At 34.6% G+C, this 24,707-nt stretch overlaps 1 protein-coding gene across 7 annotated transcripts in view; it reads right to left on the bottom strand.

The window, feature by feature from the left end:
* Positions 1-24,707, bottom strand: part of TTBK2 (tau tubulin kinase 2) — an 86,214-nt gene that overhangs the window by 41,260 nt on the left and 20,247 nt on the right. For 6 of the 7 annotated variants that reach the window (XR_003527457.1, XM_027641806.1, XM_027641812.1 and 3 more), the window contains exons 2-6: positions 24,006-24,165; positions 21,887-22,034; positions 16,396-16,469; positions 15,260-15,400; positions 12,836-12,940 (exon numbers count right to left, since the gene is read on the bottom strand). Coding sequence is in view for 6 of the 7 variants with exons in the window: in XM_027641806.1 (XP_027497607.1) it covers positions 12,836-12,940; positions 15,260-15,400; positions 16,396-16,469; positions 21,887-22,034; positions 24,006-24,074 (537 nt within the window). In the remaining variant the exon portion in view is untranslated. The remainder of the gene's footprint in view (positions 1-12,835; positions 12,941-15,259; positions 15,401-16,395; positions 16,470-21,886; positions 22,035-24,005; positions 24,166-24,707) is intronic. The other variant, XM_027641810.1, reaches the window with a different exon arrangement.

Genomic DNA, 24,707 nt, shown 5'->3' with positions numbered 1-24,707 from the left:
CCCAGAGGGCAGAATATTGTTTTATTTATCTCTGTAAGTCAAAATTTTACAGTTGTTCTGCACTATGGGAAGTTCTGTGCTCTTAGCAGAGTTATGATTGAAGAACCAATACCTTAATTTTTAATTCTTTTGTACATATCTTATTAAGTATTTATAACAATTACACCATATATTAAAGAGCTACATAAATCCAGAAGTAGACTATTTCAAGTAGTAGACTTATTTCAACTATGATGGAAAGCAAAACATCTCAAGCAAGCTAATGTACATAAATATACCCTCTTTCCAATTCTCTTCTCCATCCCACAGGGGCAGAAGAGGGGTGAGGGAAATAAGCAAGAGGTTGAGATTAAACCACAACAATAAAATAACACATTTTCCTTCTTAAACGATACAAAATAAGTTTTCATAACTTAGCAGAGAATTTAGCTCATAGCTCAGAAGGAACTGGAAACTAAAGTTTCCAGTTCGATTTTGGTTTGCTTCTATTTTCACCAGGAAACAAATCTTACTGGACCAAACCATCTGTCTTTCCACTACAATAGTTTTTAATTTCAGACAAATAGCACAGCTCTCAAAGACTTCCAGTTCCTGCAAGTTTAATGAAAATTGGTGATTAAAGACAGAACTCAAATTAGTAAATTGACACAGAGACAGACAGCTAAAATTCAATTAAAATGGTTCACATCCATCTTAAGAGACACCACTGAGTTGGTCAACCAGCATTAATTTTAGATGGCAAGTAAGTACATGCCTAATCCCAGAAGTGTAACCATGTATTGGTCGGGAAAGGACGGTGTAGTATGAAGCCGCAAATACTAAGAAATTTGGAGGGCATAAGAGAAGCACAAAACAATAAGTTTCACCATTCATAGAAAAATTTCTTTCAAAAATAAGATCAAATCTCAGCAGAAAAACAACTTCTCTTTTTTTTTTTTTTTTTTTGTTTGGTTTGGTTTTGTTTTTTTTAAGGCTGTTACAGCCTATTCCCCTGAGCATCTATTAGTTCTATAGAAAATAAAGGAACTGCTGAATCAGAATACAGAACAGTTATACAGGACATTTCAGACTGCTTAAATTAAATTTCTAAGTTAAATTGTTTAATGATTATTTGGAAACAATATCAGTGTTCTGCACACTATAGGAAAGTAGAAAAAAACCCCAATAGACCCTAACAGTTACAAAGTATTTTATTATAATAATTTTTCATATCTCAACTATTTCTCAACTGTTCCTTCAGGCAGGACATTAATATTGTGTATTCTATTTTATTTTTTACCCCAAACGCCAGGGCACAAGGAATCTTACTCTCAAACAAACAACCACACATGATTTTCTAAAGTTTTTTATTTAATTGTTGCAAGATTATTCAATTGACATGTTACAAAACAACGTCAGACCTCATGAAATTCATGTATCCATTCTACTTTTGTCACCAAGTCAATTGATAATGCTCTTTTTTCATCTTTTGCATTAACTACCTGTCTGTCTTTTTGACCTTGTACTATCACACACTAGACACCAGCTGTGTGTCAGTAATACAACCAAACTTGCAAGGATCATGCTCAGTGGATGCTGAAAATGCTACATATATACTCTATAAGATTGTGCCTTAAGTAATACCCCTCTATGTCCTTGAAGGAGGTTATGGCAGACAATAATTAGTGTTATACTGGTAGGTATAACAGATATATCATTATAGCTGCATAGATCTGTCACTGGTGCATGTATCACAGAAATGCATTACTTCAAAAACTTTGGAAACCTAGCAGTTTAATAGTTATTGTAATCTATTAAAAATAATGCCTGCACAAATCTCTCCAAACTAACTCCCTTGTCTTCCCTATAAAATTATCACTAATTCAGAAATGGAACCTCAAATGACTATGTCATAATTCTTTCAACTCATGCAGATTACTTATACACCAATTAAACAAAGGGCTCTTGACTTAGTCTCTTCAGCAAATAACCAACCTTGTACAGTAAGTAGGTTCCAGTCTTTGATGACTTAGAGGACATAAGAGAAAAAATTAAAGGAGTTTTTATAGCCTTTTGAAAAAAGACCTTATATGTTTACATCTCGCACTGAATGACTGTGATATTATACAGTAACTTCTTTTCTACAGAACTGAAAGTTTTAAAGAAAATATAATGTTGTAATATGTCATCTTAGACTCTTCAGCGGAACTCCATTTACTGAAACAAGCTTTTTTTTCAAGTAGTCCACTCTTTAAAAAGCTATCAACTATCAAATGCTTAGTTCAGAATTTAGAATGGAATCTTGCAAACCTCACCTATTTCCAAAAGTATATATAATGTAGTCTGACTGATGCAAATTCAGTGAAGAAAAACTGAAAACATAGTTCTAAAAACATTTGTTCTTTAGATCATTTCTTTAGCAAAAGGTACAAAATTTAATTTAATAAACATGGAAAAGCAGAAGGGGGCTATCATAGGAAGGGATAGTCAGGTTTCCAAAAAATTACTCCAGTCCTCTCTTCCAACACTACTTTTGAATCATTATTTATTAATAAAAATACTTATTTTACAAACAAAGAACATACAGTAAATAGTTTTCAACTCTAATTTCAGGAGCTTACTGCATTCTAATTTGTCAGCTGAATTATATCACATATGTGCCTATTGCTCCTTCTTTTACATTTATTTGTGCCACAATAGCTGAACTGATTTTTCTAATTGCAAAACACACTATCGGTGCAACAACATTATTCAAATAAATTAAGATTTACACACTAAAATTTTTAAATATTCCTTTGCTTATGAATTCTTATTCATTCTATGTCTTTCTGCTGATTCACAGCAAGTTCAGTACAAATCTATTACTTATTTACAGTCCCAGCTCTTGAATTCTTGCACAAAGTGCTGAAGAGAAGCAAAGAGAGGTGGCTGTTTAGGAGGCTGGTCTCAAAATTCATGATTAGATACCTGCTCTATGTTCACGGAAAGCTCGTAACAGTGAAAAATTGAAAGAAGTTTAGCTTTGTTTAGAAGAAATTCTTTACTCAGGGAGTGGTGAAGCACTGAAACAGGTTGCCCAGAGAGGTTGTAGATGACCCATCCCTGGAAGTGTTCAAGTCTAGGCTGGATATGGCCCTGAGCAACCTGGTCTAGTGAGTGGCATCCCTGCCCCCAGTAGGGAGATTGGAATTACCTGATCTTTAAGGTCTCTTCCAACTCAAACCATTCTGTGATGTCATGTGTTCAGTGTTTCTTCACACTCATTTCTGCCTTTGTTAGATAAACACTGAAGAAATTTTTAAAAATCTGAATTTAGGATTGCCCAGTTATAGACATTTCATTCTGGGAACTTCTTACGTACAGGTCTTCACTTTGTAACCATTAGTGCAGAGGTGTCCAGTATATCATAGCTTTTAGGTAATTGATGAGGAGGAAAAGTAATTTTTTGTCACTTCCTTGTTCCAAACAATTATGTTGCAAGATAATGGTGTGTTCACTCGAAGAAATAAAGTATAAATAGTCTACTCTGAAGTATTTCAGTGTGTAAAAGCCTCCGGGGGCTATTATAAGGATAGGAACCTATTAACATGTTTTTCTTCCTCTATCATAGAATCATTTAGTTGGAAAAGACCTCTAAGATCATTGAGTCCAACCATTAATCCAGCACTGTTAAGTCCATCATTAAACCACATCCCCAAGTGCCATATCCACATATTTTAAATACCTCCAGGAATGGTGACTTCTGGGCAGCCTGTTCCACCCTTCCCATAGTTTGAATCTTTCTATGACAGCAAGGAGGAGAGAACGATGGTGTTATCAGTTTGATAGAGCAGTAACGAAGAGAACCCTTTGCTGAGCTGGAGCAGACTAGTCCTTTGGGAGAACTGGAAGGCTCTTGAGAGCTTCTTGTGCCATGCTTGAATAGTCACATAGCTCTTGCTCCACATCATAGGGTACCTCCATGCTAAGCCTGAGAATGCATGCTGAACTACTCAAGTACTTGTGTTTTTCAAAAACAGGTTAAGAAAATGATAAAACAGCAATATTGTCAGGTTCAAATTGTTCTTTGTGACATAACATGTACAGTAACATAGCACCTACAGAAACACTTCTTTGTCATGTTCCTCACTTGCAGCCAGGACAACAGCAGCCTAACTATACAGCAGTGCGACTATTAATGAGACATGACTCCAGTAAACTCTACTCACACAAGAGTATCAGTGCAAGGAGGAGGCTAAAGAGAAGTTGTTGCAATAACTGGTAAGCAAATAACCTAAGGATTGATGAAAATTTTATCAGAAGGGAGAAGGCTTGTGGATAAATTTTAGAGAAGTTCACAAAAGTTTCTCTCAGCAAATAATAAGATTTAGTTACAACTTGCAGGTAAAAATGAAATGAAAAGGAGCTCAAAAATTGCACTTTACATTTAAATGACAATACATGTTAAATATGAGACAAGTAGTACAGCTGAGGAAGATGAACGTATTTCAAGTGGAAAAATAAGTATGATTTTCCTTGTTTGGGTGCACACATGCAATCCTCAACTAATCATATCCCTGTGTAACGTACTGTTAGGAACTGAGAGAGAACATGACTGAGAAAAGATAGCATAAGGTAAATGCTAGCAACAAAATGCTCCTCAACAGGATGAAACAACCACTGAACAGTACATTTAACAAAATGACGTGGACCCTGCAGTACCGGGCTTTCAACAGTTTTAATCAGGTATGGAAGAGAAGTCTGTTTAGACCTGTTAACGTATTTTAGCCAATTATTTATAATATGCTTGATGTGGTGCGCTAAGAATTGAAAAGGTTCCTTGGAACTTTTTTGTACTATTTAATCATTTTCTATGTAATCCACTGCCATTTAGTAATGTACTCATAAACATTTCCTAATTGTCCTCGGATTTTGCTTCAATCTGTCACTCCAAACAGAGATGCATCAAGGAACTGCTAAAGAAACAGTGTATCTTCCTGCTCTTTAACTAAAACCAAAACCTGATCAATTGCACAATTCTCTGAAGTTGACCAAAGGGCTGCCAATCAATTAAACTTAATAGGTGGTCTCACTTCAATCCAAATTTTAATCTGAATGCAATGTTCAGTAACTATTCTTGAACAATTTCCAGTACACAGACTCTTACTTATAATAAATTCATGCAGTCAAGGTATCATTCAGTAGTTACTAACACAAATCCTGGCACTGAGGTAAACAAAGAAAACTGCACCAGTTTTAGTCAATACTATCTGTGGACCACTTCTTAGTCTTTTTTTTCTTAAAGTTATATCAATGTTTGCTATAAAAGCATTTGCTTGAAAAGAACATTGAGAAGCATATATAAGCAATCCATCTTTAAACAGTCTGTGAATCCAAATTGCCTTCAAAGAGGACAAAAGATTTGCAGTGATTGTTTTGCTTACAGCAGTGGAGCTTCACTATTGCTCCTCCAGTTCTTAAAATCCCACTATCCCACCTTTTTTCCCATCATAAAAAGCATTTAATGAATATAGCTTCCACTCTTTCAGTACCATAAAAACAATGTTCTCTTCCAAACACAGAAATAAACAATCTGCAATTCTTCTGCCAAGATGACAGGAGGTAAGGCAGAATAAGATGGAGGTATTCTCTAGTCTTGCTCAGCAATAAAGATAATCCAGAATATTATTAAAAAGAAACATCATGCAAATCAAATGTATAACCATTCCCAAATTTTCGCAAGCAAAAAAACAAAACGAAAATATGAATATACAAGGAAATTATACTTTCACTCCCTGTACTTAACTGAAGAACAATAGACTTCCAAAGCTTTCAAAATAGATACAATGCTCTGCTTTGTTATCTACCAACACATTTCTGTGCAGCATTCTGTGCAGGGTTGGGTTTTTGGGGGGTGTTGTTTTCATTTTTTTATTGGTTCTTGTTTGTTTGGGGCTTTGTGTTTGTTTTGGGGTTTTTTTTAAGAATTCAGCTTCTTAAAGTACATTTCTAGGACACCACCTGTCACCCTAAAGTGAAATTTGAAGACAAAATTTGCTGGAAATCCTCAGAACCTGAGGGTACTGAAGAAAGGCAAAGAGCACTGAGCTGATTTTGTACATAACCACCTGAATAGAATAATACGTTCATTGTTTGATCTGAACAGATTTGTAACTGCTTCCCTAGACAATAAAAAGATCTAAACATTTGCATTCACAATTGCTTTCACTGCATTTTTCTGATGGTCAGACTGTACAGCAGCTGGTGTATCTTCTGTTTTAGTAGAAGTCAGAGACAATTTTTGTTACTGACAGGTCACCAGTAAAGAGTGTGAGTAATGCCTCAGAAAATTTAGGTCGATATGCTATCATCTTTGGATTGGAATACTTTTGTCAGCGTTCAGAGAGTAAGTTTTGTGACTGCTTTAATACAAAACATACCAGAAGAAACCAGCGCTACATTTTCTAGCTGTTCTCAAAGCAGGAATTCCCAGTCTGGTAATGTTTAAGATTTCAAATTTCCAGGCTAAAAAAAAAATAACAAACTGTAGAGTTAGATGTAAAATACTGTAAACTTCCTTAATGTATGTTAAAAATAATGCAATTTTTATTTTTTTACTTATTTGCAAATAAATACAGAAAAATTTAGACACTTGAAATTAAGGTCACGTTAAAAAAACTCCTATGATGGTGAGAACTCTGATGAAGCTCTTTGTTTTGTTTAAATAACAACTGAAGGATGACCTAAAATCTAGTCATTGGGAAGGACAGGAGAAAGGTGGGGAGATGAGGAATGCAGCCATAGGCTAACTCTCCCTTTGACCTAAAAAGCCTTATTTATCAAAAATACAACAGTTCCATACAAAAAGAGTCTCCTCAGAACGCATTTCAACCCACTAATCAGGATAGTCTCAAAGAGGAAGCCCACCTTTCAAGCTAAGAAACAAATCGAACAAAAAGGAGTTTTATCCTTCAATTACCTTTGGTGAGTCCAAATCATCAGACGAAGGGGATTGGCTGTTGATCTGAACAATTCTCTAGCCTGCCAGTCAGTGAAACATGTATACTGAGTAGAAAAACACTGATGTTTGAGATAAAAAGGTTTTATCTAAACACCACCTACTTGTGGATAGGTTTTTAATTGGTACTCCCTAGCTTTGTCACATCAGCTTGCATATGTTACACTATCTTCTTTGTAAAACAAATACAATGTAGTTATTTAGAATTTGCAATGCACACGAATAAAAGACCACAAAACTCAGGCCTGTGATAATACACAACATTTGAACTTGTAGATTTTTAAAGAATTATGACCTAAAATTATTTTTCAAAGGTTAATCTCCCTAACAGCAAAGACCATCAGCTTCTTTTTTTCTTTCATTTTGCTTTCTTTATATTAAATTTAATAGTACCTCAAAGAACAGCTGTGGCTAATGTTCACTTTAAAACAAGAGTGATGACAACTGCTATCTGCAGTACTGATGATGTTAAGAATGCGAATGTCCTTCAGATTTTGTCCCTCAAGGTTTTCTATTTCTGTACCACAGCTGACACCTTCACTTTCCATTTTCACCATGTAAATAGAGACACAGAAATTGAAGGCTGTATGAAGTTAGGTTTACACCCAAAAAGAATAATTTATTCTTTGTCTCAAAAAAACCCCAACCAAACAAACAGATGCTAGTACTATTTACTTTGGCTATCTCTAAGACAGTGGCAAACAAAATGGTAGGTATTGCACTCTCGAAAAGCAATAAACAGCAGACTATGAATCTCATAAATACACTAAATTTGCATCCTGCTAAATGTCTTTGCTTGATGATTAGAGTCTCACCACAATTAAAGTCTAATTACCCTGCTTTGGAGTAATCCATTCTTATCTACACTATTAATTCAATTGTTGGTTTCCTCTCTCCAACAACGTATTTGCTTGTCCAAATTTCATCCTTCTTTCTTTCAAAAGCCTACATCATCCCCAGAAGTTTTTATTCTCCTTCCCACACTAAATTTTCTCTCTTCCAATCTTTTCTCTCACCAGACAAGGCTCCTCCCACCCATCAGTGTTTCCTTATCAACTTCCGCTCTATCATTTAATTCTACATCTACCCCAAACACCTGCATCCTAATAATGTCCCTAACATGTAAAATTTAGTTTCAGATGCTTATACACACACATACTATTATCCAATTTTCCATATTCTTCATCCCATTCCCAGTTACACATATAACACTGTTCAAGCTTTCACAAAAGTATAATTGGTCAAAACATCACAGAACCACAGAACATGCAAAGTTCAAAGGGACCCACAAGGATCATCGAGTCCAAGCCTTAGCCCTGCACAGGACCATCCCCAAGAGTCACACCATGTGCCTGAGAGTATCATCCAAAAGCTTTTTGAACTCTCTCAGGCTTGGTGCTGTGACCACTTCCTTGAGGAGCCTGTGTCAGCGACCAACTACACTCTGGGTGAAGAACCTTTTCCTAATATCCAACCTAAACCTCCAGATCTTCAATGAGTGAGTACAAATCAAAGAACAGGTAAAAAAAACAAACCAACCCAGATCCAAACCTACCCACTGCAAATACTGAACTATATGTTAATAGACCGAACACATTTCCAAAGACCTTATCTGCAAGAGTTATACCTTTTTCTATTTGCTCTTGAAGCAACAATGTGACACAATAGATACATTTCATCTGCACTCTAAGACACATAATGATGGTACTACCTACATCTAGCATATGCCATTTGCATTTAAGGCCTTGGCTGAAAAGTCTTAAGTTTTTATGACATATTTAAGTGAGACTTCAAGTTCTTTAGTTAATAAAACAAGGCTAAGTAAATTGAATAGAAAATATAAAATTACATACGCTTTCCTTTTTAAAGAAGTATGAATTATTCTACACCCTTCCAAGCAACACTATGATATGCATTTGTCATTGCTTTCATCATTCAGAAACTTACAAGCTGCAATAAGTGTTTGTTTCAGCCTTTTACGTTCTAACCAGGTTACAGTGTCAGATCATACAACTTAATGAACTGCAGCACTTCTCTACTGTCTTCATTATATTCATACATTTTACAAATGTCTTATTACTGAGATTCAACAGACATATCCCTCTCTCTTTGAAAGTTAGCTCCTCACAAGAAGAGTCATTCAGACAGCTGCAAGATAGGACAACTTTGTTGAAATTAATCTATTTCAAAATCAGCAGTTAAAAATGTTTTATTATCCAGTAGTATTTCTGAGAAAGAACTATTTGTAGCATGAAAAAGTGTGCAAAGCTTTGTTTTTGCTTTAGATTTTATGTTAATCTATTTTCCTTTCAGTTTTGAAGATTCACCAACTGAAGGAGACCACTGTAGTAAAACGACACTATAATAAGAAAACTGCAACGGCAACTAATTAATTTTAAGGCTAATACGTGGAACAAATGGGAAATTGTCTGTGCTGACTGAATAACCCAAGAGAATGTAAAACCTCTGGGTCTTTAAGATGACCAATAAAGGTATTACATTTAGACTGAATGTTCAGACACTGGGGCAGACTAATAAACCTTGAACATATTTTCATTATGTAAAATCATCCCTCAAAATGCTCCTTAATTTCCTGAAATGAACTCTTACCCCTGTTTATAAAGTGGGGTAATATTTTACCATAAAGAAAATGCTGATTTTAAAATCACAGTCTGGATAATGATTATGGAATACCAGAAAAGATTAGTCCTTTTCTAACAGTTATTGTATTACATTTATAACCAATTCTAACCCTCTTCACTAAGTTTACAACAGATTACTACCTATACAGTGTAAAAAGAAGACTTAGAAAGTGCACTTCCTTTGTAGGGAAGGGAATAAAGACAGCTACAACTAAAATATTTGGGAAATACACAGGAAATTTATTATTTCATTGTTTTCTGAAATAGAGTTCTGATACCACTGAATGAAGAAATTATATAGTTCTAGACAGAGGCTTTAAAAGGCTATTTCAGCTGCAGTGGGGGAAAAGAAGCTTATGTAAAAAAGCAAAAAAGGCAAAAACAGAAGTACCAGGGAAACCTGGAAGAATAAGGAGAAAATTTGATACTAGTTTTTATAAACACAAAACATATGCTTCTAAGTTTATAGCAATGTATGCCAAATTTGAAAAACTGGTGGAATTCACCTGCTGTTTAACTTCATGCCCTCTTTTATATTGAAAGTTTGAGTCAGATGGAATGGATGACCCAAATAACATATCATTGGCTAGGCCCCCAAGTTAATAAACAAGGAAAACCTAACTGATGAGTCACATGGAATATTTGGTTCCCTTCTTAATTATTTGTTATGTAAAAATCAGTGCATCCTGCAGCAGCAGTTCATATGAAAACTGCTGTTGCTTACTGACTTCAAAAGCTTAAGCTTTTCATGAAAAAGGGATTCTGATGGATACAAAAATGTGGGAATTAAGATGACATTAATACCTACAGAAGCAGTTTCCTAGATTCCATCATACTCTTGGTGGATGAATTAGAATATATCTCCTTGAAGTTTTTTTTTTTCCTTTCAAAATCAGTATTACTGTTATCTGGTTGCTGCAAACCACAGGTCATTTTAGACAATCTAATCCAAGGGTGAAAAATCATGCTACCACAAATCCCACTGGGGAAAAAAAAGTGAAATGGGCTGAAAACTGCTTGCTCCTCAATTATTGAAAAACATAGTCCATCTGTGACACCCCAAAATGCAGTGAAAAACACAGTAAGCACTACAAGCGCTGCAAACCCCTTTTTTTTTTAATACTACCTTCTGAGAAGCTTTTTATATTAAATCTGCATTTTTCAAAACAGTATTCAGACAGAAGCAGCTACAACTGAATGGTGCTAAATCACCATGGAATCTGACATTAAGATGGGTAGTACAAAGATGAACAACACCTCTGAAAATCATGCTGAGGTGTTCTAGGAAATGACAGGCATCTCTGGGAGATCCTTTAGTATGGAACTACGGCATGGAATTAGTTCAGATGGTTTTCTCATTTTAAGTTCTCTACTTTGACTATTCTGTCAGGTAAGAAGTCTAGGGAGGCACCATAACTCCTCATGAAGAAAATGAACTGACAACAAACAAACTTGTCTCTAACAAACAACAAACAAAAACCTCCTGTGGTTGAACCCCAGCGAGCAACCAAGCCCCATACAGCCACCCGTCCACCCAGCAGGACAGGGAGAGAATCAAAAGCAAATAAACTAGAAAACTCATGGGTTGAGATAAAGACAGTTTAACAGGGAAAGCAAAATCAGGGTTATAAAAAGCTAATAGTCAACCAGTCAGCTTTAACTGTGGAACTGGTTTTTACCAACAGAGTACTATGTTTTTGGAGAACATGCTTTTACATTGTCCTGGGGTATTTGCAGGATCTGCTGAACAAATCTAATGAAGCTTAGAAGGATAGCTTTAAGGAGAAGCACATAGCACATTTAATGAAAATATTAACAAATTTTATTAGTAAGCAACGCCAATAATATGGTTGCTCTCTACACAATAGTCATTTCGAACTATTACATACAAACAAAACCAGTCTTTCTCCCCACCACCACTCCACTCTATAAATATGGGTTACACTGTCAAAAAATTCTAAACAACTTAAATTGAAGAATTACTTCAGTTACATTGTAGGGCACTGCAATGAAAAACAAAAGGCAACAGGTGAGTTTTTACAAAAGAAGGAACAGCAGAAATATTGAATTTTCTGTTGTTATCACCTATTTGTTTCTGAAAATGCTACCACTGGTGTGTGTATATATACAGAAACTTGGGAATTGTTTTCTCTTTGAAATTACAGGTCAGCTCAAAAAACATTAGAAGCAGCCAAACATACAGAACATGACAAGAACATGGAGAAATAATAAAATAAAAGAGAAGTAAAACTACTTAAAATGTTTAGCTCACCTTTCCAACAGCAGCAGCCACTCTGTTGGTCTCCCCTGCTCTTTGCTTTCATTGCAGTGTCCAGCATTATGGCTGAAGGAATAGAGTACAGCAGAACCCCACTAATTTACCTTACTAATTCACATACCTCATAATCTGCACAAAAAAATCTGCCACTTTCCCAACTTCTTAGGCAAAATAAAAGTGTAGAGATGTCTTCTATCACTCACATCATATTTATAAATATGCTGCACAATATTGACTAGTACATTAGTCAGTATTACCATCAAAATGAAAACTAAAATAGCTTAATAAAGAAAATATGTTTCTTTAAAACATCACCATGTACCATGGTCCGACTTGCTCATTTTCAAACTTTGAAATTAACAAAATTAACTGCCCATCAGTAAATTAGGGAGACTCCATTGTACTTAAAATTGTAATTTCCTCATTGATATGCTTTTATCTACAATTTTCTTTAGATTGTTTGCATTTAGAATACAGTAAACTACACTTAATTATGTCTTCATATATATTATAATTAGTGTCCTATCACTGTTTTAATTATTCAGACTTTCACTTTCAGAAGATTATATAGATTCACTTTAGTGTCTGACTTTTATTTTTTTTCTCCTCATAGTTGTTGGGTTTTTTTAAATGCAATATACAATACCAAGTGAAATTCAGCTCTGGTATATTACTCTGATAATTAATGAAAATCTGACAGATTATCCCAAAAATCATAGATGTACACCTCTTCCTCAAGCCAAAAATCAGAACCTGAATCATTCCCAACTGCCTGTCTTTTAACATAATCAATAAATCACATGGCATTTCTGATCTGGAAAAGTGTTTGTCAAGCTTAGAACAGTTACCAGGTCAGTGGAACTCCCATACTTCTCCAGAAGAAAAGAGAGCATACTACCACATTCAAGTATTCGAATTTCAACTGTGAAAAACTCTTACTGGTCTGACATCCCCACATGAGTTGGTAAATTGCCGTGCCAAGCCAAAATCCAGCATATAACACTTCCTACAGGTGCTAGGAAAACGTCCCATTGCGAAGTTTGACTAGGAAGAAAAACAAACACAGAGAGAGAATAGAGACAAAGACACAGGTTTCAATATGTTCATGTATTAATGCAGTAACACAATCATAGAAAATTCATATTCTACTTCTGCATCCTTCCTTCCATATTTTCACTTTTATCGAACTCTCATTAAATTTGAAGAAAACCTTGTTAAGAAAAACAGACACCCAACTTAGCACATCTGAACAGTGGGCTATATTGTCTGACAAGATTGTCATCTTACTTTGTCACTTAGAATATATTAACTTCTAGCAAGCATTTTCGAACCATGTCATCCACTCACATATATTGATTTGGACATCACAAAAAACTACCAACCAAATTGCCAACAAATTCATCTAAACAAATGCACTAATATCGTATATGCAGAATACAAAATATGGGGTGCAAACTGCCTTTTCCTTCCACAGATGGAGAAAGAACCAGCTTTAAAAAAATCAGACAAACAAGCACAGAAAAACAACAAACAAGACCGACCAAACAGTGAAAACAGTGGAAAGTCAGTGAAAACTTACATAGGTAATTAATTCTAAAAAGCTTCAGTAAATTTTCTTATTTGCCCTAAGGATTAACATTCCGTGTTAGCCCTTTAAAAAAAACCACCACTATGATGTTTGAACATGTTGGCTGAATCAGTCTCAAGTCTTTCCCCATCAAATCCCCTTAAAATGATAAAAAAAAAATAGAGCTAAAAACTAAGTTCTGTGAAATAGAACTGAAACCACTGAGCAAATCGGAAGCTTAACACAATTAACCCTAGGAAAACCTCTTTTTCCATTAAGTGAAACGACAGTACTAGTAAATCTGAAATTCAAACCTGCTTCACTGTCTACAGTTGAGGGTAAAAACCAATCAAAACTATGAATTGAGTGTGATCAACACTATTCTTAAATGGAACAGAATTTCAGCATTGCCTAATTGATCACAAGAAAAAAAATCAACCAAGGACTTCAAGATTTCAGCTCAAATCTTGCTTTTAGCATATAATCTGTCTAGAAGAGGAATAACAAAAGAATAAAAGAACTTGTATTTTCAAGCCATGATAACTGCATACTAGAAGCAATCATGTCTTCATTTGCATTTGTGAGTCACAACGTAACTCTTAAAGGGGAAGAAAAGTTACTTCTTTTATGAATCTAATATATTACCTCATAGTGCTGTTTATTCTCTCTCAACATTTAAATTTTTGGGGTTTTTTTACCTTCCCCTGATCAAACTCTCCATTTTCATCCTATTTGAGCCCACAAACTCCACCAAGATACAGCTAGACAATAAGATGTCCCCAGTCCATCCTGCCAGCCATAAGGGAACACATTTCCCATTCAAAACTTGAATTGCTTTCATCATCAAATTCTTGAGCTCCAGCTAAGTTCTTCTCACCTATTTCACTTGACATTCACTGCCTCTATGCCCTTTCCCTATTAAATGAAGTCTTAAATGCAGATGGTTCAGGGAGAATACAAGTTTTATAAAGAGTTGCCAGGAAGAAGTGATGAAAATGAAAATTTCCTAATGCACAGAAACTTATCAGAGGTTTTAGGTAAGCATCATTCAGTTGACAGACGTTTAGCTATATATGTCAGATACAATCAGCCATATGTGCTTCTATTAGAAAACACAAGATTTGCTTATTTTTTTCTCATTTGCAAATTTTGACAGTTCAGAGTTCTAGTCATATTTTAAATACACAGCAATATTAAAAAGAGGTGGTGCAATTTCAGGAATAAAGTCAAAACCAGAAAAATAGTAAGAACAAAAGCTCGATACTATCAGGAAGGTACTATCCTCATGGCACGTTGAAAACACATTTTATTAGAATTGCACAATAAAAAAAATAGTTTTCTCTTACTGTCTGTCCTTCCTTTTCTTGTTTGTTAAGAATATATTAAATACAAAAAGATTGCTATTGAATGGCTTATAAATACACTCTGCAGTTAGTATCTATTCTTTTAGATTTATTATATGACAGTATTAATTGCCATTAGTCAAACACATTATATCATATCGCATGGCAAATACTCTTGATTACATGATGCTACAGATAAGAGTTGGAAGTTTTAACTCCAGAAAATTGCAAGGAGGCCTAAATTAACTGGGGACAATGATGACAAGGACCAAAGTTACTGTTGTTGCATTCCAACATTAATTAATAGGAAAAAATCTGTCCTATCTGATGATTTAACCTTCAATTTTCTGTCATTTTTGCATTTTAGCATCTAGTATAGAATCTATTCTTATTTATGCAGCCATCTAATGACCACATCTTACTTGCCTGTTTTGATTTAATGGGCAGACTTACTGGTTTTATGTCCCTGTGCAGGAATCCCACAGAATGAATACTTTCAATAGATTCCAAAATCTGCTTCCCAAGCCGCAGAGTGGTACTAATGGTGAATGTTCCTCGAGATTGGCTCCGACGCAGGTCTGCCAAGTTCCGACCCTGATTAAATCAAAGGGACATTTTCATAAAAAAATACTAAAGCCAAGATTCACAAATGGTGTAAAGTCTTCCTACTTCTTTAGCTGTTCATGGTTAACCATGGAATACTCTCAATACCTATTTAACATTCAAGGATAACACATTTCACCTAAATGTAATGACTACATATCCCCCAGTATCTCCAACACTAAATTTAGAATCTGTTTTTGAAAATATGAATCTTAGTATCACTCTACTCCTAAATACATAGAACAAGACTAGTACAAACACTATTAGTTAACATTGTATCTGTGTCACACCTGAAAAAAAGCCACTGAAAAAACGCTCACAAAGACTTCTTTACACTCACCTCTTCAAGGAAAAGTACATAATTTAATTACACATTATATCGAATAGATGAAAAATATACTATGTAGGAAATGCAGCCCCATGACACCACAAAACTGTTGGTCTGCCAAAATAACAGATGATCAACAGTATGAATTAGAGCACACTTTTCCTAGTATTCATATTCACCAAGATGACAAATGACAATAATCCCATAACCTTCAGTGCTAATCACCTGTTCTATCCCTTTTTACAGGAACAAGTCTTTCAGGAAAGTGAATTGTTTTCTTTTATGTGCAAAAGGTATTTTTTTCACTTTTATCAAAAAAGCCAACAAAATGCAGAGACAAATATAACACATTTTAGACTATCTTCAAGTGAAGACTTGAATGTAAATTATCTTAGAAGACATCACAGTTCACTCTTCATAAAGTCAGGTCTTTCTCAGGATGCAAGTTTTCTCCTTTTTTATGGAATTATGGAAAGGATATAAAAGGATAAAGATAAAAGGATATGCTCAATTTAGGTTTGCTCACTACTACACGTTCATGATCTTTGGGGTATTTTTTTGTTGGGCATCCTCTAAAATTTTACTAGTATTTTCATATATGCTTGGCTAATAAACCAAAACACACAAGCAAACATTGAGCTCTGTTTGATACACTGACCTGCAACTGCATGACCACATAGTTAAATCTATCATTCCGTCCACATCCGATGAATCTACAGACATGATCTTTTCCTGAGAGAAAAAGAAGCAAATTAGCCACTAATAATGAAATTCTGTGGTTTATTCCTTTAAATACTTAGCGAATTACTTAAAAAGATAGTTATATTTCTTTGGGGATGTTCAATAAACGAAGTCCCCCACAATTCAACAGCAGTAAAACCAAACTTAGTTCTACCTGCAATTATACAAAAGATTTTTTCCATAATATATGAACCTCTACCACAGCCATCACTCTTCCATAAGAAAACATGCATGACAACATGCCTAAAGGTCCAAAAACTTGAGGCATTTTGGACTTGAGAAGGTTATTTTCCTACAAAGTTGATGGCTTGTTATAGACAATATTCCAAGCCACCACTTCTCTTTTCTATAAGCTGCAGCTGCCATGATAAAAGAGAACAGTAGTAGTTACTTGTTGGACTATGTTTCGTATTAAAAAACTGTAGAAAATATAATTCAACAAATCCAATTTATTAACATCTTTTTTCTAGAATATGATCTTTGTTATTTAGTTACAAAAGATAAATTCAGCTCAGGTACACTGAAACAGAGAAAAAAATATTATAGTTTTGTTTAAGCCGATTTTCTGTAAAGCCTCCTCCTGTCCTAGGAGCAAAATGCAGAGGAGATGAAGACTAGTCAAAAATAATCTCCTTACTATCCTGCAGTTGTAAGTCAAAACATAAGACTCCCCAGCAAATAAAGAGAAAAAGGCAAGCCAAAGACTGCAGTAGGGAAACAGAAGGGGAATACAAATTCATTGTCATTTTGATACCTGTGTTCATTGACTTGGAGAGAAGTTGGAACCCCTTATGACCCCACTCTGTGACAGAACAGGGAACTGTAGGGTTTAAGTCCCTCAGGCCATTTACCTTCCTTTCTGACACTGTGGAAGCTACAGCCAATAGAAAGCTGATGGTCTCAGGTGCTTACTAAAGATATGTAAAATTTGTGTCATCTAAGGGTTCTTTCATGAATTTCTTTACCCTTAGGATTACCAGACTGTCATAAGGGGGGGGGAATTAAAAAAAAAAAAAGTGAAAGGAAAAAGGCAATTAAAAAATTCAAAAAAACCCATTACTTTTTTCCAAATTACCCTTGTGGCTAGCTACAGATCTGGGGAGACTTTTTGCTACTCCTACATTCACTGCACTCATAGGTCCATCAAAACCCTACCTGACCCTATAGCTTCTGAATATTCTCACTTCACTTGACAGAAGAGTGGTTGACTGTTTATTGCTTCCTCAGGAAGCTTCCTGCCATATACAATTAAATCAGGTAGGCCCATTTAAAGAAAGAAAATGTTACAGGATCCACCAAAATAATTTATTTTAAAAGAAATCTCCACAATTTCTGCAAATACATAAGTACTAAGCTATAAAGTATCACTGCTTTTCCTCCACTTTTTCCTTCCACCCATTCATTTAAATAAGACAGGCGGTATTACAGACAGTATAATTTTATGAAAAAAAAAGACTTAGCAGCAAATTTGTCAAGATGAAATTTTGTATATTCATTGCTGCAGTTTCCAGTTAATGAAGTCTCATCTCAAATATTTATGATTCATTTTACATCCACTGTGGGTATGCTGAAGGAACATCTTCAGAGAAACGTATATTAGTCAGATTTTATCTGTCAAATTCAGCAAATGTCTAAAATGTGGTTTGGTCAGAGAAATCCCACTTCAACTGGAGCATCAATTCAGTTTGTGTGGTAAATTCTCTGGAAACTAAACTTCTATAAAAACCTGAGGAAAGAGAAAAGAGAAGTGAGGCTGGTACACCTTATTCAGATAGAACGATCCTCCACCACTCCAGTGGGGCTACAGACACCTACTAGAGCCTGCCACATACTCCTTTTCCCTCAGTAAGAAAACAGTATTTGCTCACACTTGTGAGCTACACAGTTGGGGTGCAGGGGGAGAAGATGACAGTAATAGGCTGCAGCAAACAACTATGCCCTTAAAAAACCTCCTAGGGAGGGTAAGAAGCCTACACATCATTCCCCAGGCTGCTGCAGTGTATCACTGCAGTGAGCTCTAGAGCCTACACCAAGCACAACCCATCACTAAACTATGCTCAGGAGCTGTAAATGAGTGAGGGAGAAGTCTGTAAGGTTGTGTGAGACGGAAACCAACCGAGTGAGTCTCACTCTCACTGAGTGAGACGTGATAAATCTGTCTCCTCCCATCTGACTGTGGGAACAGATGGCCTAACAACATGGTTAAACAAAACAACCATCTGTTGCAGCAGAGTTCTTTTTCTTAAAAAAAAAAAGGAAAACCAGGGAGCTTAAAGAGTTAAACAGTATTCTGCAACACTAATTACGAGACAGAAGGGGAAAAAAAATTTAAGACGTAATGGATGACTAAGTTGTAATAAATGGCCACATCAGTGAACATACTCCTCCTTCATAATTAAGAGAGAAGTCATACAACTACTCACATATTTAAGCATGTTTTGCTAGGTCAGAGTCTTAAAAGAGCTTCTGTGAAGCTTTTCACTGCTCACTGTACTGTATCCACAAAGTTATTACTCATTTTACCCACGTAATGAATGACCACGCTGTTTTAATTTTCAAAATTTCTGAAAGTTAAGAATGATAAAAAATAGTACATCCCTGCACTTCTGCCAACTGCTGTTCTCATTTCAGATTCTAATGCAGATACACTCAAAAGAATGTTTATAACCCTAAGAATGTGCCTACCTCTAGTAAAGACTGGAAGAGCTGTTCTGCTTGATTGAGACATATTACACCTCTTTATTTATTTTTTTCCTAAAAGCCTGGTTTTTCGTAACTTTCTCAGAAATTGCACAATATTTTTTTAAATCAGACCTACACATCAAGAGAATTCTGAATGACTCTGTCAGCTCATGTCTCTCGTTGCATACGATTCATAGATCAAACTTTCCAACTATTTGCAAGAAAAAGGATTTTCATGACGATTATATTCTTTCCCCTAGGTCCAAGGTAACTAGAACACCTTGAAAGTAAGAGAACATAAGCCCTTTGAGAAAAGGAAAATAATTACATACATACATAAATACATACACACACTTGCCAAAAAGGGATAGAAGAACAAGATAAAAGTTGTTCTCAGAGGATGTACTCTATTAGAAGGTTATTACAAAAATATCCTAAAAGAACTGTTTACAATTTCATCTGTTCTGAATCTATATTAAAAAAAATTGTCAAAAATAAGACAAATTTCTACATGGTAAATGAATCATTTAATAAAAAATTAATCTTCAAGAAACAATTATAACATTGTTTTCTACTCCCCATTTTCATCCATTTTCCTTGATTTTCTCTACGCTTCTAAGTCTTAGATTTTCCATACTGAAAACTTGGGAAGGTAAAGAAATTAGCAGAAAAGGCTCCTAGGAGCAAAGATTTTATGTAAAACATAAAATGGTTTCTACCATAATCTTATTTAATAAAAATCCTTTAAGTATGGATAAAAATAGGTGCATGTAAAAATAAAGTTCTCTATCTGTGCCAACTATAAACCTCAATATATGCAAAAGCTTCACCTTTGACCTGCTTCTTCCCTGTAGTTGCTTTCCTGATCACCTACAATATTTCCTGTCTTAAACCAGAGCAGTAACAGTGTTAAGTGTGGAACTTCCACAGCAATGACTAAAGGTCACTTCTAGTGTTATTATCATGAGAGCTCTAACTTCTTTTAGGGTTTTTTTTAACTGTGCAACAGAATAAAAAGATATAAAAACTAAGAAATAATATATTTAGATTGTTTACTCATAAGAGAGGTTGTCAAAAGAGCTCCTTCTAAAGATCTCATACAAAATTTGAGTTTCAGTTATATAAAAGCTTCTAATCATTGTTTGCTCAAAGAAATAATACTGAGAAAACAAATAACTGAAATATTTATTCAGCTTATATATTATGTGGATTATTTGTCTCAGTGGATCTGTTGTTCAGGTGTTTCATTGTTCTGTTCCTTTTATCTAGGCAACATTTACCATGGTTCAACAGAACCAAAGACTCTACTGTAGGAAGATTTGGGCTGCTAAAGGAATTATAATGTTCCTTTCAGTTTTCCTTTGGGAGTATAACTTCTGAAAGGCCCTACAACAATTATTCACATATCAATATTTTATTATTACAGCAAACACTTTTTTCAAAAATATTTCAAAAGGTAAAAAAGTTTTTACTAAGAAAAAAATCATTTTTCTAACACCTCAACTCAAAATCGACTATTCTTTACAGTAGAAACTTATAATGAGCTACAGTTATGCAGTCATATATAAGGTCATATTTTTATAAATACATTGGCATTGTAGTGCTACCAAAGTCCAATATTTTCTTTCAGACCTACTATTTTCCCTATTGCTTCAGCTATACCATTTTAAAGATTCTGGGTTTCGTAAAAATTGAATCCAGCTCATGTGTGTAGAAAAAAAAAAAAAAGAAAAATTAATTCAGAGCATCTAAAAACTCTGGAGTTACAGAGTATTTGGTTATTTGGTTATTCAAAACTCACTATCTTTAAGATAATCTCTTTCAAGAATGCTGACAAATGTTTTCTAAACTTACAATTGGCAATACTGAAATTTACTACTCATCTCTGGACGAGAAACTCTAACATTCAAACAAAACTAAAATGCAGTCCTTGAATCTCCTTGCTCGATTATATAATACTAGATTTTTTTGTGAAATTCTTTAAACAGACCAACGTAGGAGCAGTTTGTTAACATTATAACATGTGACATGCTTGCCTCTTGAATCTATAGAAGCTGTCAATTACTGCTGCAGTGTGACCTTTACAGCACATTAGGCAGCACCATATGTCATCCAGATTTTGTTTTATTCAAACCAGGAGTTTGGAAAAATTGGGCTGCTGACAGGAACATATGTATTATTCAAAATCTTCCAGATTAAAAGCAAAAGATTTTAAAGAAAAAGTCTCCCTTTAAGCTCTTTCAATAATCTTGTGTTGTGAAAAGCAATGAAGAGAAGCAATTGCATATTTCTCTGTATTGATAGCTTCAGACATTAAAGTATTTAAATGTATATAAAAAGTGACTATTCAAATTCTGATTCAAGGAACTCATCCCTAAAAGTATTTCAGAATTTTATATGTCAGTATTTTTTTCCTACAAGTTACAGTACTTTACAGTTGGAGGTTATGTTTGTTCGTGGGGATTTTTTTAAATGTTTCCCATTTTGACACAAGAATTCTTCATTTTATTTTCATGTCATCCCAAATCAAAGAAGAATTTAATTGTAGCAAGACTTTCAGAATCTGAAAGAGCTTTTATTTCACTTGTTATAACCATTTAGCAGTAATCAATCCGCAGAATATGAGAAATATTTGCTCAAAATATAACTATATAAGAGATTATAATGATTTTTGAAAGAAGACACACTGACATTCTACTTCTGGCATATCCAAGGTACAGCCTTACCTTGCAGCTTTTTCAACACAGCTACTTCCATTTTCAGTACTTGCTTTGGCTGCTGAGCTGATTCGACTTTCAGTGCAACATTTTCCCGAGTAAGCAAGTCCAGCGCATCGTAAATTTCTCCAAATCCTCCACCTCCTATTTTCCTCAACTATATGGGGGAGGGAGAAAGAACAAAAGTATATTTTAAAGAGGGGAGAAGAAAAGAAACAAAACATCTATCCTTCTTTGTACTGTCTGTCATACTGCAAGCACTGTTGTATTACAAATAGATTTTAAAGTAACATAATCATATCCTTCAGTACAGTATAAAAGAGCTACTGAATAATCTACAAAGGTATAGCTAACCACAGTTTGAAAGAGAACACACCTGATCTCTATCTGCACTAAACTTCCTGTATGTAATACAATAGAAGAGTGCACTAGTATTCCCAGCATGAATCTGAGCTGTCAGTATGCTGAATAAAGTCTTTCCTCAAATAGTCACATACTACCCAGAGACCTTCAAATACAAGTGCATTGTGACATTTTTAAAATATGCCATCTTCTTCACTTTTCAGAAATGCACACACTGAATACTAAAGTTATACAAGTTCTTGGACTCCTGAAAAGAGACAGTGTTTTCTACTATATGAAGTAACTTACACACAACAGCTACATCAATAAATTACATGAAATGGCTAAGATTATCTTTGAATACACATTTCAAATGTTATATTTAAATGGTTCATCAATACCATTCTTATTAACAGACATACTAAAGAAACTTGCAGTACTGAAAGTTTCATCTGTGCTAGGAGAGGTAAAAAGAATGCTCATGGCACATTATTAGTTTGCACTACATTCAGAGCAAATATTACTAGTTATGTTTCCACTCTGCTTTAAGTGTTCACGGGAAACAGACACTTGTCTGGTTTTCAGTATCAAAAACGTCCATGTTATTTCATGTAATACTTCTAAATAGCTAACACTCTAAAACCGATAAAATAGAACTTACTCTAGGACTGACGTGTTTTTCAAAATGTCATCTGAAAACATACAGATGACATTGGTATTTTATTCTACTTGATCTGATTCAAGACTATGCTTTTAGTTTTTTCTTCAAGACAGTATTAAGATGAAACATAAGAAGGTATTTTACAAATACTTATACTCCAGAGGTAGCTCTTTAGGTTCTATTTAAACAAAAGGAAACATAAAAGTTTCCTACACAAAGCTATTGGCTTCCTGCCTATTTAAAAGGAAGACAGAACACAAGACAGTGGAAATTATTTTCTCTATATGAAATTGAAATGAATGATGAATCTGTATGTTCCTTCTTACAGTTTAAATAAAATCTTGAAACATGGGACTAATATAAAGCAAAGATGGTGCAAGTGATTCAGAATCCCTTCACAGCCTACTAAACACACAGAGATACTCCAAATGCTCTATTGTGAACTGCCTTTTTTTTTTTTTTTAATTTTAAGCAAAAAAGAATAAAGTCATCAGGGGAATGGAGAAGGAACTACAAGAAAACCTGTTTTCCCATCAAAAATAGCTTCAAATGGATACTATTTTCCTCAAGATGAAAATCAAGGATATGAACACCAAAAGGAAACAGCTATTTATGGTAAAGCCAATGCTGGCACACAGTCAAATGAATATAAATCAGTTGGGAATAAATCTATGCTACGAAATCCAATAGATAAAAGGAAGAGCAGCAAAGTCCTGAAAGATCTTCATATAAAGCAGGAATATGTCTCACTAACTTGCTAGTTTCACGAGGGTGTCTGACTGATCTCCAAAATGGAGTGACATAATCACTGCTTGACTAGATTCAATATACTAACAGGATTCTTCTAGTTGTGCTCTGAACAGGCACTAAATTGGGATTTAAGAGCTTCTCTAGGTACTTACCAGGAAAAAAAATAACCCACCTTAAATCCCCATGGCTTCTTTTAAAAGTAGGATAAGAGAAACAAGTGGTTTTAAAGCACATTCACCATTTAATGGTGAATTAATCACCAATTAAGCAAAATACATCTCACAAGAGTTTTCAAACCAATTTCAAAGCACAATCTAATTCTTTTTAAAAAATATGTTTTAAAGAAGAAAAAGAATTGCAGGAAGGCATACTCACCACCTTCCATCTTTCTTTGACCAATATTCCCACACTGAGGATATCAGGCTGCTCCCCTCCTCCACTCATTGCAACCTCCTGAGGTGATGGAGCTGCTATGCAAAGTCTAAGGCAGTAGAAACCATCCAGATCCTAGGAGTGGCTTCCATTTAACCAGTCACTGCAGAAACAGAGCAGAAGATGGGATTTCAATGATTACCAGACTAACATGAAATATAGAAAAAGTTGTGTTTCTCATCCAACACCTTAACTAGTTTTTGTATCCCATAGTGTCCAGTGTTGAAATTCTAGACAAACAGCTTCCAGTACAGAAAAAAGCTTTTTACCTGCTCTCACTCAAACCTCCAATTCCAATCTCAAAACGTAACAAACAAATATAAACCTTTCCACAGTTACATTCTATAAGCAGTTTCAAAATGTTGCAAAGCATAATTGCATTTAAACTTAATTTTAATAACAACTTTTTAAATCAAATTATTTACCAAATAGTTGTTTAAATAATTAATAGTAATATATAATAAGCTTAAAATAATATTAACCAAAAAATTACAACATTAAAAATAGATATTTCAATCGGGATTGCACTGCATACAGACTACTCCACATTTTACAATGTGTTTCACATAGCTAGGATTACTCATGATTAAATACATTTAAGTACAATTTTGTTGATTTATGTCAGGCTATAAATAGCTAAAGGAA

Source organism: Corapipo altera, unplaced genomic scaffold (assembly GCF_003945725.1).
Source record: "Corapipo altera isolate COAL_440 unplaced genomic scaffold, ASM394572v1 23b, whole genome shotgun sequence".
In the NCBI taxonomy this organism is placed as follows: domain Eukaryota; kingdom Metazoa; phylum Chordata; class Aves; order Passeriformes; family Pipridae; genus Corapipo; species Corapipo altera.
Note: the sequence above shows the minus strand (reverse complement) of the source record. Positions and strands in the feature narration are given on the sequence as shown.